This window comes from Hyla sarda, chromosome 3, assembly GCF_029499605.1.
Source record: "Hyla sarda isolate aHylSar1 chromosome 3, aHylSar1.hap1, whole genome shotgun sequence".
Classification (NCBI taxonomy): Eukaryota; Metazoa; Chordata; class Amphibia; order Anura; family Hylidae; genus Hyla; species Hyla sarda.
The window spans coordinates 14,303,606-14,318,804 of record NC_079191.1 but is presented as its reverse complement, the minus strand read 5'-3'; the positions used below and the strand labels follow the sequence as shown (position 1 = coordinate 14,318,804).

At 48.9% G+C, this 15,199-nt stretch overlaps 1 protein-coding gene across 2 annotated transcripts in view; it reads right to left on the bottom strand.

The window, feature by feature from the left end:
• Positions 1-15,199, bottom strand: part of DNAJC27 (DnaJ heat shock protein family (Hsp40) member C27) — a 45,280-nt gene that overhangs the window by 14,178 nt on the left and 15,903 nt on the right. For both annotated transcript variants that reach the window (XM_056563786.1, XM_056563785.1), the window contains exons 3-4: positions 4,527-4,609; positions 2,447-2,516 (exon numbers count right to left, since the gene is read on the bottom strand). In XM_056563786.1, coding sequence (XP_056419761.1) covers positions 2,447-2,516; positions 4,527-4,609 — 153 coding nt within the window. The remainder of the gene's footprint in view (positions 1-2,446; positions 2,517-4,526; positions 4,610-15,199) is intronic.

Here is a 15,199-nt window from a genome sequence, read left to right as displayed (position 1 = left end):
GTGTTGGATGATCTGATCCCCATGGTCGATCATCTGTTTAAAGTGCCGCATATGCCGCGATCTGTATTGATCAGGGCTGCGGAGTCGGTAGATAAATGTTCCGACTCAGACTCTGCAGTTTTTTGTGCTTCCGAACTTCAACTCCCCGACTCCTCTGTATTAATATGTGAATGTATTTTATACATTCCTTGAAGGAAAGAAAGGCAACATACATGTCATTACCACAGGACTACTGGCTGGGAAGCCAACAGTCTACTGCAGGGGTCCTCAAACTTTTTAAACGGGGGGCCAGTTCACAGTCCCTCAGACCGTTGGAGGGCCGGACTATAGATATCAAAACATGAACAAATTCCTATGCACACATATATCTTATTAGTGGACTACCACTTTAAGTACGCAGCACAGTTCCCCCACATTAGGTTGTAGTTCCCACACATTAGGGTTGGCAGTACAGTTCCCCCACATTAGGTGCAGTACAATTCCCCCACATTAGGGTTGGCAGTACAGTTCCCCCAAATTAGGTGCAGTACAGATCCACAAATTAGGTGCAGTATAGATCCCCCAAATTAGGTGCAGTATGTTCCCCCACAGACATACAACCTCCAGCCATACAGTGATTGGCTGGAGGCTGTATGCCTGTGTTCTGCCCCCACTTCAGTGCTCCGACCACCGCTCCTCCCGTCCAGACATAGCAGTAAGTCCCGTGACCGAAGGAGTAGTGGTCGCAGCACCGAAGCTGAGGTGCCGCTGGTAACACTTACCTAGCTGGCCAGCGCACGTACTCATCGCTGCCCCGCTCCATTGCTATGGGCGCACGCACGGCGTCAATGAGGTCCCTGCATGCGCCACCTTCCCGGCGGCCCATGTTTTTAAAGTAAACGTGGGGTCTCCGAGAGCGCATCCCTTTCGGGACACAGGGATGTCCCAGGCAGCAGCGGGCCGGATAAATGTCTTCGGCGGGCCGCATGTGGCCCACGGGCCGTAGTTTGAGGACCCCTGGTCTACTGTATTGAACAGTTGAAGCCAACCAAGTTCTTCTAGGCTCTTCTAGCAGAAAGAGGTAGTTGGGCAGAAGCTGCTGCCTTCTCCTTTTTGTGTGCTGATCTGCTGCTGAAGATAGGGCAGTGGGAGGATCCAGGAAGGGGCATTTATTATAAAACATGATTTCCCTAGTAGAATCCCATAGTCATGTTTAAAGTTTAAGCTAACAATCGGAGTTTACAAGTTTTTATAGCCTTAGCTGAATGACAGCAGTTTTTCCAATGGTTTACAGCTTCAGTCTTGAACTATTGACCCTCCATTCCCTTCACTTATACAAGTGTCTCTAGTCCTGCAAGAAACATATTTCCTTAACCCCTTATTAGTGAGAGGCTAGGTTACCCATGGGTTCCCTGTAACAGCAGAACACAACACTATGGAAAGTATAAGTATTGCCGCTCCTAATTGTGCGTTGCGTGCCATATAGTGAAGCACATGAAAAGCTTCTTCACGGTCACTTAACGTGTTCCTTTTGCGGTTACGTGAGGCACTGCATGCATTGGTCTTTATTCTTACAGTAGAGAAGTCATTAATTATAACTTTTTGTGAATTGGGACCATCCAATCTAAATTTAGTAGGAGTCGGAGCATTGTTTGCCGACTCCGACTCCAGGTACCCAAAATTTCGTCCGACTCCACAGCCCTGGTATTGATCACGGCATCTGAGGGGTGAATGACGGACATCAGCGCGATCGATAATACATCCGCAAATACTGGCGGGTTCCTGGCTTCTGATAGCAGCCGGGACCTGCAGTGCATGATGCGGGCACTGTTCTGGTGCACGCGTCATGTACAGGACGTAAATGTACGTCCTGGTGCGCTGAGTCCCTGCTGATCAGGACGTACATTTACGCCCGGTGTCCTTACGGGGTTAAAGGAAGGGAGATCATCGTGGATTGTTGTTGGCTTGATGCCAACAGAACTCTTTTTGGATAATTGGTATATGATACCCTATACATTTTTTGTTCTTTTATTCTGTTTATTGCAAATAAAAATTTTTTATTTATTTATTTATTTTTTACGTAACAAAGCCCGGGGTGTTGGTCTTAACAAGTGTGTACAAAACAACACAAAATCAGGGGGATAAGTTTTAAAGTAGTGGAGTTCCCCTTTAAAGAACTTTCAATAGTTTGCATCTACAGCTCCTATACAGACCTGTGCGTTTCCATGGTAACAGACTACAAACAAACCTCTGTGTAGTCTGGTTTACATCCGTCTATTACTTTTTCCAAAACATGCAATTTTTTAAGTCGGTGACAGACAGAGGAAAGTATCAAGGTTTGTAGTCTGTTACCATGACGACACATAGGATTGTATTGGAGCTGTATACACAAAAAAACATACATACATTTTAAATTTAAATAATTTTTTATTTTTTTTTAAGTGCCTCACGCATTGTTATACTGCACCTCATAGAAGAAGGGGTGGCCGGCCATGTCGAATATATTAACCTTGATTTCTCTTTCTCGGATTTGCACCCTGGAAGAGAAAAAGCGAGACACAGATCAAGTTAAGGGTCGGAGGGGAGTTAGTTCAGGGGGATACAATACTATACAAAATGGCCGCTGCTCCGAAACGACTCTCTTGCACGTCTGAATTTGGATAGGGTTATCTAAAATATTGTAGTTATATAAGAGGCTGTGATTAGGTCATCGTTTTGCTTTTCCTTTAACTCCATAAGGACCAAGCGTTTTTCAGTTTTTTGCACTTTCGTTTTTTCCTCCTTACCTTTTAAAAAAATCATAACCCTTTCAATTTTGTACCTAAAAAAACCATATGATGGCTAATTTTTTTTTTACACCTTTGTAATGAAGTCAGTCATTTTACCCAAAAATCTACGTCGAAACAGAAAAAAAAATCATTGTACGACTAAATTTAAGAAAAAAAAAACACGATTTTGTAAATTTTGGGGGCTTCCGTTTCTACGCAGTAAATTTTCGGTAAAAATGACACCTTATCATTATTCTGTAGGTTCGGGTTAAAATGATCCCCTACTTATATAGGTTGGATTTTGTCGCACTTCAGGAAAAAAAAATCATAACTACATGCATGAAAATTTATACATTTAGAACTGTCATCTTCTGACCCCTATAACTTTTTTTTTTTTTTTTTGTGTAGGGGCGGTGTGAGGGCTCATTTTTTGCGCCATGATCTGAAGTTTTTATTGGTACCATTTTTATTTTGATTGGACTTTTTGATCGCTTTTTATTTATTTATTTTTTTATGGTATAAAGTGACCAAAAATGTACTATTTTGGACTTTGGATTTTTTTTGTGCGTACGCCATTGACCGTGCGGTTTAATTAATGATATATTTTTATAGTTCGGCCTTTTACGCACGCAGCGATACTACATATGTTTATTTTGTTTATATATTTTTTATATGGAATTTGGAAAATGGGGGTGATTTAAACTTTTAATAAGGAAGGGGTTAATGCGCGTGTTTTTAAACCTTTATTTTTTTTTACACTTTTAGTCCCTTAGGGGACTTTTAGGAGGACTTTTAGATTCCTCATACAGATCAATGTGGTTCCATAGAACCACTGGACCATCAGGGACAGGATAAAGAAACCTTTAGACGCCGCTGTTAACTTTGATCTAAAGGGTTAATTGCCGGCCGCATGTCAGCTATTAACCCCGGCCCCCAGCTCTAGGAATCAGCCCGCGCCATTCTTCGTTAAAGGGGTGATCCAGGAAAAAAAAAAATTTTTTATACATCAACTGGCTCCAGAAAGTTAAACAGATTTGTAAATTACTTCTATTAAATTTTTTTTAATCCTTTCAGTACTTATGAGCTTCTGAAGTGGAGTGGTTCTTTTCTGTCTAAGTGCTCTCTAATGACACATGTCTCGGGGACCGCCCAGTTTAGAAGAGGTTTGCTATGGGGATTTTCTTCTAAACTGGGCGGTTCCCAGAGAGCACTTAGACAGAAAAAAACAACTCAACTTCGGAAGCTCATAAGTACTGAAAGGATTAAGATTTTTTTAATAGAAGTAATTTACAAATCTTTCTTTCTTTTAACTTTCTGGAGCCAGTTGATATATAAAAAACTTTTTTTTCCTGGATAACCCCTTTAACGGCACATGGACGAGTACAGACAGGTTAAAGGAGATATAATTAATATTGCCAGCAGGTGGCAGCATCACACAAGAATATACAATAGAATCAGGAGATGAGGAGATTGGAGAGTTACTAGACGTCACTGTATATATGGGGCACTGGGATGTGGCACTTATGGGGGCAGGTAACTTTATATAGGCAGGATATGGCGGCACTCTGGGGCAAATGTGGCTTGCACTGTGTTTTGTGGTTGTTACTGTAAAGTAGTGTTTCCCAATTAATGTGCCTCCAGCTGTTGCAATACTACAACTCCCAGCATGCCCGGACAGCCTTCGGCTGTCCGGGCATGCTGGGAGTTGCAGTTTTGCAACAGCTGGAGGCACATTAATTGGGAAACATTGTAAAAGATCACTGAGGATTCGGTACTTACTTAGTGACACCATAATCAATCCCGATGGTCGTCTGATATTTGGGGACAAATCTCTTTTCACAGTAACGCTTTATAATGCAGCTCTAAGGAAAGAAAGCAAAATGCATTAATGTATGTACACAGTGACCTCACCAGCAGAATAGTGAGTGTAATAGAGATATGGAGTATAATACAGGATATAAATCGAGATTTTCCTAGCTTGTGACGGAAAATATTAGTTATATGAAGACAGGAGGCTCATATCTTATGCATTAATCTTTCTTTATTAATGTCCATAGCAGAACCTTTATAACTTCTTTTAATAAAGTTCAAACAAAGAATTTCAATCAAAAAACTACAACTCCCAGCAGTCCTAGTAATCCTGTAAGCCACACCCAGGCTGGTGGCCCCTATATAATGGACTGCCCCAGGATGATCCTCCTCTTTCTTGATGCGACAACCTCAGCAACACTGGAAGCACGATAGCCATCCGGAGAACCGCACCGCCACACGAGTCTTCGGCCAGCCGGCCCGCATACTCCGACTTCAGATCTGGAACATCACCAACGGATCCATCCCAACGGGGATGGTATCGGAGGAACGTCATCCCAACAGGGGATGAAGACAAACGTCAACTGCTCGACCAGGTCAATCACCAACACGGACACGTCTCCGTTTTTCAGTAACCTGGGAAGAGATAAAGACATCCATCACAGGGTTGGGTCGGGAGGGAAGATACTCGCCTCCTGTCTTCATATAACTAATATTTTCCGTCACAAGCTAGGAAAATCTAGATTTATATATCAGACAGGAGGCTCATATCTTATGCAAGTTCAAAGCTAACAGTTCATAATGATACATCAATACATAAGATACGTAAACTGTCATAAGACCGACATGGAAATATGTTCCTCCGGCCTGAAGTAGAAATGGCGAAAAGTGGTCTCAGAAGACCAATCTGCCGACATCAAAAGGTCGGAAAGGGAGCCCCCTGAAGAGACTACCTTAGTAGCCATTGCTCCCCTGGTGGAATGAGCACCAAATAGGGAAACGTCTATGCCTGCCAGTTTCATGGCGGAACGCACCCAACGTGCCAGCGTGGCTGACGAAACCGGGAGATGCGGTTTAACGTAAGAGACAAGAAGTTGGGGAGAATTCAAGGAACGCAAGGCGGCAGTCTGCGATTCGTAGGCCTGTAGGCAACGGACAACACAAAGCCGCGGATGATCCGGAAAAAACGGGTAGAAGACCGAATGAATACCGGTCTTGGTCCTACGGACCACCGAAAAACTAACTCCCTGAGGCGAAAATTGTCGCCTAGAAATGTCTAGGGCCTTCACGTCCGACACCCTTTTGACGGACACCAAGCACAAGAGCACCGTTAGTTTAAAGGACAACAATTTTAGGGAAAGATCGATGTTGTCTTCCCAGGTGGAAAACATGTCAAGAACCTTGGAAACATCCCAGGTGGTTTGGTACCTGGGCCGCGGAGGTCGTTGAAACTTTACGCCTCTCAAAAGTCTACACACCAGCGGGTGTTTACCAACCGGCAAGGAATCTACCGGGCAGTGGTAGGCTGAGATAGCCGACCGATAGACGTTAATGGAGCTATAGGACTTGCCGGATTCAAACGAATCAGCCAAGTAATTCACCACTACTGATACAGGTGCCTGTACGGGATCAACCTGTCGTTGATCACACCAACGCACCCAGAGTCTCCAGGCTGATCGATATGCCGATCTAGTCCCGGGGGCCCAGGCCAAGGCGAGGAGATCCCTAGCTGACTTTGAAACGTCGCTATCTGCATCTGGGATCCCGAAACCAACCACGCCAGGAGAGGCAGGTTGCCCTCCAGAACTAGGGGGTGAAGACCCTTGGTCGGATTGGTGAGTAGCTGTGGAAAGTGGGGAATCAATCTGGGATAATCCACCGACATCCCCAGAAGGAGGGGAAACCACGGTTGTGTCGGCCACCAGGGGGTGATCAGCACCACCGTCGTATTCGAGTTCGCTATTTGTAAGAGGACCCTGGAAATCAACCGGAAGGGGGGAAACGCATAATGCGTGCCTTTCGGCCAGATTTGGCGGAACGCGTCCACCGCGTACGCCTCCGGGTCCGGCCTCCAGCTGAAAAAGTGGGGTAGCTGGCGATTGAGGCGCGAGGCGAATAGATCCAAGTGGAACGGACCCCAAAGTAGCCTCAGCTGAAGAAAAATGGAACGATCCAGTCGCCAATCGCTGGAATCGAGCAGATAGCGGGAATTCCAGTCGGCAACCATATTGGAGACCCCGGGGATATACTCCGTGATCGGGATTATTTCGCGGGCTAGGCAGAAATGCCAGAAGTCCTTCGCGACGTTCGCCAGGACTCTCGATCTGGTGCCCCCTAAGCGGTTAACGTATTGCACCGCTGCCACATTGTCCATGCGCAGTAATACACAGCAATTGGACGCGTGTGGTATGAGACTCCTGACGGCGAAAAACGCCGCTAAGAGTTCCAATGCATTGATGTGAAGAGTGGCTTCGGATGCGGACCATGTCCCTCCTGTGGAGGAGCTTCCGTACCGGGCACCCCAACCCCGTCGACTCGCGTCCGACTCTATGATAACGTCCGGTATGGAATTGAAAATGGTCTTGCCGTTCCACTCTACGGCATGACGAAGCCACCATCGTAATTCTTCGGTGGTCTCCGGGCAGAGGGGAACCTCGTCCGCATATCTGAGACCCTGTCTCAGATGCATGATCTTGAGCCTCTGTAGGGCCCTGTAGTGAAGCGGGGCCGGGAAGATGGCCTGGATAGAAGCCGCTAGGAGACCCACCAGACGCGCTAGCGCACGTAAGGATAAACAACCCTTTCGTAGGACTGCCCTGATCTCTTTGCGGATTAGGGTAAGTTTTGACTTGGGAAGGCGGAGGACGGCCTGATTGGTGTCCACCAGAAATCCCAAGAACTCCATCTCTTGGGCTGGGAGTAGAATAGATTTCTCTAGGTTGATTATGAATCCCAGCCCTTGTAACAATGACATCGTCCATGTCATGTGGAGATATGCTTGAGGTTTGGAATAAGCCATGATGAGGAGATCGTCTAGATAAATGATCAGACGAACACCTCGGCTCCTTAAAGACGCCACCACGGGTTTCATGAGTTTTGTGAAACACCACGGGGCGGAGGATAGACCGAATGGAAGGCAAGTAAACTGCCACATTCGGTCCCTCCAGAGGAATCGAAGTAGGTGTTGTGATTCCCTGTGAATCGGAACGGTGAGGTAGGCGTCCTTCAAGTCTATTTTCACAAGCCAGTCTCCCGGCTGAAGAAGATCCCGAAGGAAGTGAATGCCCTCCATTTTGAAATGTCGATACTTGACATGTTGGTTCAAGTCCCGGAGGTTGATCACAGGACGATAACCACCCCCTTTCTTTTTTACTAAAAAGAGGTTGCTTACGAAGCCCGGAGAGGAGGGTTCCACCTCCATGACCGCCTGCTTGGCTAGGAGGTCTCGCAACTCCTTGTCTATGAGGGTAACGTTTTGGTTTGCAAATCGAATAGGGGGGGGGATAACATTTAGAACCGGTAGTGACTGGAGGTCTATGAGAAATCCCGCTACTGTCTGTAGAATCCACGCGTCTGCCGTAATCGCAGACCAAGCGTGGATAAAATACCTCAGGCGCCCCCCCACAGGAATATGAGCAAGAGGAGTGAAAGGAGTACTCACCGGTAGGAGGTCTGGATCGAGGGTAACCACGTCCGCCGCAGCCGCGCCAGGGTCTGCCCCGGGGTGGAAAGAAGGGCGCTGGTTGCGCCACAGGCATGGGATAGGATGGAGCCTGCGCGTATTGGAACTGAGAAGGGGCTCTGCCCTGTGGCCTATAGGATGGGGTGCGGCCGGCAGATCGGCCTCTACCTCTGCCGGCCTTAGGGAAAACCTTATTGGTCCCCGATTTTTTTAATGACGTCTGGGCTTTGTCTAAGCTTGTAAAAAGCCCTACAAATTTGTTAATGTCCTTAATTAAGGAATCCCCAAACAACATGCCTTCTGCTGAGGGGCCAGGCTCAGATTCTGCCAGGTGGGACAATTGAGGATCCAGGCGCATCAATATTGATCGGCGCCTCTCTATGGAGCAAGTAGTATTAGCGCTGCCAGCTAGGCAGACCGCTCTCTGTGCCCACCCTCGCAATTGTTGGAGGCCCACAGGCTGATCAGTTGCAGCTGCTTGCTCCGATAGGTTCAAAATCTTCGTGAGGGGACCCATTAGGTCTAGAATGCGGTCCTGTATTGACTTAAAGGACCTCTCAATCCCTTTCTTAGGGAATTTCCCAGATTTTAATAAATATTTAGTTAGAATTGGGTCTACCTCTGGGGTAGCTACTGCCTTTCTAGGAATGAAGGGCCTAGGGCACTCTGCTCTCAGTTTATTTCGGCTAGTCCTATCCAGGGACTTACGTGCCCATGATTCTACGTATTTAGATACGTGAGGCAAGGGGGTCCATTCACCAGAACGGGGATGAGAGATGCCGTCTGGGTGGAAGAATGGTTCGCCTAGAGCATCTAGGAGGACCTCGCCCTGCGTCGCAGGGTTGGCGTCTGTGGTGATCGCCGTGTCCCCAGCATCATCATGAAAAGATTCAGACTCGGAGTGGTCCGACTCGTTGGAATTATCCGACGAGTCCTCATCTGAGGTGTCGACAAATGAGTCGGGTTTAGCCCGTCTAGCGGATTTATGCCCCTTCACATGTATCTCCCTGGGGCCCAGGGGTCGAGTGGTGTCTGAGGGATGCTGGGGTTGGTAGCTCGTGGTTGGAGCTGCCTGGAGCATATTGTTGTCTTCCCCTGCCGGGGAGTCATGTGCCGCCATGGAATGTTTGCGTTTATGGGACGCTTTCCCTTTCTTAATTGGCGGTTCGCTACCCTGCGAAGGTAGCGGTAGAAAAGTCACTGGTTGTTGGGCTTTAGTGGTCACAGTGACTGAGGCCAGAGCTGCCTGGACCGACTGATTAATGAGGGCCTGAATCTGGCTTGCACTCATAAACTGTGCTGAGTCTGTAGAGAAGACCTCCCCTCTGAGGGGGGCATCTGTAGGTTCCTCAGCCATGAAGGGGTTAACTTAATATGAGTATATATAAATATACAGTATTTCTGAGGTAAATAGTTGAGACTCTTACAAGTAGGTATAAATATATCTATATATAACTATAAGGATATATAACTACAAAGGCTAACACTATTAGGAGAGTGGAATAAATTCCCTCTCTCCACTGCTTACAGGCTCCTTCCTCTACGCCGTCCGCGCTGTAACTGGCGCTGCGGTGTGAGGAGAAACCGATAAGTTCCAGTTCCCAGGGATGAAGTCTCGCGAGACTACCTCCCTGGAGCTGACAGGACGTCGCAGAAACGCCCGCTGCCTACGTCAGCAGGAGCGAAGACGTGCGAAGAAAGGAAGAAGGAGGACCCGCCCCCCCCTGCCCGCGCGCGCGAGAAGAGCGCGGGAAGAAGGAGGAGGAAGGAAGAAAAAAGGGCGCAGAGGTAAAATGGCGCCGAGCGGGTGAAGGGATGGGGGGGGGGGGGGGGTTGACAGGGAAAGAAGAGAAATATTCGGCGATATTAGAACCGGAGGGACGGCTTCGGTGCCTACATAACCCCAACACAGGAAGGGGAAAGAAACTATAGAGTAAGAAATAATGGAAAGTGAACCATATATATATATATATAAATATATCTATTACAATATATATATGTGTATAGGACAGAAGATACCTTAGGGTATCTGTACAAAATATCAAGTATACAACGTTACACAGTATATTATATGAGACTTATCTGTATGTATGCTGCCATGAGCAGAAAGAAAGAGGAGGATCATCCTGGGGCAGTCCATTATATAGGGGCCACCAGCCTGGGCGTGGCTTACAGGATTACTAGGACTGCTGGGAGTTGTAGTTTTTTGATTGAAATTCTTTGTTTGAACTTTATTAAAAGAAGTTATAAAGGTTCTGCTATGGGCATTAATAAAGAAAGATTAATGCATAAGATATGAGCCTCCTGTCTGATATATAACTCAGGATCAGTACAGGATAAGTAATGTAATGTATGTACACAGTGACCTCACCAGCAGAATAGTGAGTACAGCTCTGGAGTATAATACAGGATATAACTCCGGATCAGTACAGGATATGTAATGTAATGTATATACACACAGTGACCTCACCAGCAGAATAGTGAGTGTAATAGTGATATGGAGTATAATACAGGATATAACTCAGGATCAGTACAGGATAAGTAATGTAATGTATGTACACAGTGATCTCACCAGCAGAATAGTGAGTACAGCTCTGGGGTATAATACAGGATATAACTCAGGATCAGTACAGGATAAGAGATGTAATGTATGTACACAGTGACCTCACCAGCAGAATAGTGAGTACAGCTCTGGAGTATAATACAGGATATAACTCAGGATCAGTACAGGATAAGTAATGTAATGTATGTACACAGTGACCTCACCAGCAGAATAGTGAGTACAGCTCTGGAGTATAATACAGGATATAACTCAGGATCAGTACAGGATAAGAGATGTAATGTATGTACACAGTGACCTCACCAGCAGAATAGTGAGTACAGCTCTGGAGTATAATACAGGATATAACTCAGGATCAGTACAGGATAAGTAATGTAATGTGTGTACACAGTGACCTCACCAGCAGAATAGTGAGTACAGCTCTGGAGTATAATACAGGATATAACTCAGGATCAGTACAGGATAAGTAATGTAATGTATGTACACAGTGACCTCACCAGCAGAATAGTGAGTACAGCTCTGGAGAGAGGTTGGGTGTGTCTGAGCTCCTGTTACTTCCAGACTCTTCCAGTGAAGCAGTGATTTCCATCCGCCCCTCCCCAGGTGTGTGGCAGATACCTGGGTAGAGGGTTTTCCTGCTATGGAGCCCCAGGAGGCTTCATCTTGCACTCCCCGTACCCGGCCGGCGGGGGGTGCAAAGGAAAATGCGACGGCCAGCAGCCAGGATGGGGTGAGACGATCCACCAGGGCCCATCGCCATGTGGGGCCCCCTCCCCCATCCCCAGCTGGGAGCTGCAAGGCTTCCAGCAAAAGTTCCTCTGGGAAAAGAAGCGCATCCAGGCAGAGGAGTGGAGTGAAGGCTTCTACCTCAGGCTCCTCAGAACCCCAGCAATGGGGGGTAAAGGAGCCAAGGGAATCCCTGGAGACTTTCGGATCTAGAATCCAGGCAAAGATGGCCCAATATGAGCAGCTTGGGAAACAGCTTCGAAGTCTAAGAGAAGACATAAAGTTTGCAACTTACCAGGCGGATACAGCAGCCAAGGGCAAGAGAGCAGCGTTCACTGCAAAGGTGAGAGCACTAAAGAAAGAGGTGGAGGAGATTGTGCAGCTGAGAGCAGACATTGTGGCTGGAGCCGGCTTCTTCAGTGAGAAGATTCTTAATGAAGAGAGGTTCCCCAAAAAGGGGGTCTCCAGAGGTTCAGAAAAAGATTGTCACCAAGATGACTGCCAGAGCGAGGAGGAGGAGATGGAGGGAGGTGAGGAGGGGGATGTGAGTGAGGGGGATATGGACACGGGTTCTGTTTGTACCACCACCACTGTTACCCCAGACCCCCCACTTACCCTCAGTGAGGACTATGTAAACCCGGCTCAGGTGGCCTTACCTCCCTCCAGTGAGGACGATGAGGATGGCAGTGACTGTAGTGATTGCAGCGGCTCGGCAGATGGGGGTCTCCTGCGTGCGATTGTTATGCAGGAGTCCCCCACCCGTCTGGAGAACTTCACTTTTGGTGATGATTTGGGCCCAGAAGAGAAGGGGAAGAGGAAGAAAGTGAAGGGCAAGAAGAGGAAGAAGGCACAAGGAGTGAAATTTGTATTTTCTTCTTTCCAGCAGCCTGGGTTGGCTGAGAAGTCAGCTCAGGGTGCTGGGTCCCCCAATCTGCCAGACCCCGTTTCTGTAGTGGAGCGGGGCCAGCATGGGGGATACAGTAGTGCACCCAAAATGGCCGCGGGTGCTATAGAAAAAAAAGGGCACCCTCCTGTGAGGGGGGAGGGTGTCCAGGCACCAGAAAATGGCGGCAGTTTCTCCCGTTCAGGGGGCGGTCCCCGGGTTGAAGTGAGCGGTACAAGTCCTGGCGCTGCAGGGCACTCCCCTGTGAGGGGGGGGAGTGTCCGGGCACCAGACCTTGGTGGTTCAGGGGGCGGTCCCCTATGTGCGGTTGGTACCGTTTCTGGCGCTGCGGGGCACTCACCTGTAAAGGGGGAGGTTCCCTGCACGTCAGCTGCAGTAGGCGGGGCAGGAGTGCGTCCGGAGGGACAGCTCCTACCAAAATCCATGACTTCGTGTGAGGGGGCGGTGCCATCCATATCAGAGGCGGAGCCTGTGTCTGCACCCCAGAAGACTGGAAATGCAACCTTAGTCCTGAAACCGGCGACCCTTATACATAATGCAAAAGACCCAGCCAGCCCAGCCTGTAATATACAGAGTGTAAGCAAGAGTGAAAGTGAGAGCAAAAATGTGTGGAAAAATGGTAATGTCCAGAGTGTGAGTTATGGAAGTGCGCATGGGAGGAGTTGTAGTAGCAGTGTGGATGAGGGGTGTGCAAGTGGGGTGCAAGAGAGAGGTGCAAGGGGAGTGCAAGAGAGGGGTGCAAGGGGAGTGCAAGAGAGGGGTGCAAGTGGAGTGCAAGAGAGGGGTGCAAGTGGAGTGCAAGAGAGGGGTGCAAGTGGAGTGCAAGAGAGGGGTGCAAGTGGAGTGCAAGAGAGGGGTACAAGTGGAGTGCAAGAGAGGGGTACAAGTGGAGTGCAAGAGAGGGGTACAAGTGGAGTGCAAGAGAGGGGTGTAAGTGGAGTGCAAGAGAGGGGTGCAAGTGGAATGCAGGTGAGGAGTGGTAGTGGAATGCCAGAGAGAGGTTTGACTGACACCTCAGCTAAGAACAAGGGTCCTGGTTTGGGATCAGGGTCAGGTCCTGGTTCGACTGCCCCCCCGGTAGTGGCTGCTTCTCCCAGAAGCTATGCCAGAGTCACTGCCGGGGGATCAGGGGGATCCCCATCTCCATCTGGCTCTGGGGGTCACTTGCAACAGCGCCTCCTGGAGGCTCTACGTAGGGGAGACAGGTCAATCCATGTAGAGGGGAGGGGTGAGGTTGACCTGTCTTTTTGGATAGAAAGACACGGCTTAGGCGCCTTCCGAGAACAAAACGGGGAGGTGGTCTGGTCCCTCCCGACATCCGGGCAGGAAAGTGGCCGTAGGAATGTGGTCCGTTTAGTGTGGAGGGGCGAAGATGCGTGTCCGCCCCGGGGTAAGGTGGTTGAGCTCCTCCTCCGGATGGAATTCAGGGCAAGTGACATCTTTGCCCTGATCCACCCCTACGGTACTTCCGAATTTGACATCAGCTTCGTTCGGCCGGAGGGTTTGGAACTCTTCTGGTCGAACTATGAGGTGGTGAAGAGTGAGCCCGGCTGGCGGGATTTCGCCGTAAAGGCGATATCCCGTCAGAATCTGGCCAAGAAAGTGACCGTATTGACACGTAACGAGTCACTATCTTGCTATGACATCATGACCTGGCTCAGCCGATATGGGGATGTGACGGACATGCCAAAAAAGAACTATGACGAACATGGGATCTGGTCTGGGGCCTGGACGTTTTCCGTCAAACTGAAGCGTTCGGGGAGCACTGTTGCCCACATCCCATCAGCTGCTTTTCTTGGGAGAGACAGAATCCAAGTTTTCTACCAGGGGCAGCCCAAGGTCTGTCACAGATGTGGCAGCCCCACCCACTTTAGCGCAGCTTGTACCGTGCAGGTCTGTGCACTGTGCGGTGGGGTAGGTCATCTTGCCGCATCCTGTAGGCAGATCCGGTGTCATCTGTGTGGTGTCTTAGGACACCCTTTCAGCCGTTGTCCTAGCGCTTTTGCCCGGGCAACTGTCACCTTGGCTGGGGAGAGCAGTAATGTTGCCTCAGCTGGGGAGGGCACGAGTGCGGGTGAAGGTGCAACAGGGTCAGTGAAGAGGAAAAGTCCCGCCAAGCTGAGGCGGGAGGCTAATCGCAGAAGGAGCAGGGAACTGGAGAGTTCCCATGTGGCAGGGGTAGCTTCTGACCCTGCTCCAGAGGTTAGTCCTGAAACTGCTGAGGCCCTGGAGGAAAATGTGCTGGAGGAGGAAGCGAGGAGAATCTGTGGAGAAGAGGGCAGCAAGGCCGATCTTTCCGATTCCTCCCACTTTGAAAGTGTGGATGAGGAGGGTGAAGAGCGGCCAAAAAAGAAGGGCAATAAAAGGGGAAAGAAGAGGTCGGAGCCCTCTAGTCCCCGTGCTACGGACCAGGTCCCAAGCGGAAGCCTACCTGCCCCCCCTCTGATTGATCTGTCTAACCGGTTCTCTGTCCTTGATGACATCTCCTCCCCCTCTTTGGAGGGGGTGGTCGAGGATGGGGTACCTGAAGTGGGGGAGCCTCCGGGGGGAACTGGGCCCTGTCCTGATGGGGCAATTTCCTCAGGGGATGGGGCCAAACCAGAGCCAGACGGAGATGGGGATTCAAAAATGGACCAATCAGAGTCTAAAAAAAGGCTAAAAGAGAAAGAAGCCTCCTCGTCTGGGGATGAGGGGGTAAAGAAAAGACAGAAGTGAGGGGGTTAGGGCCGTCTAACTCAATCACCCATGATGGCGGCACTCACCCCATTGAC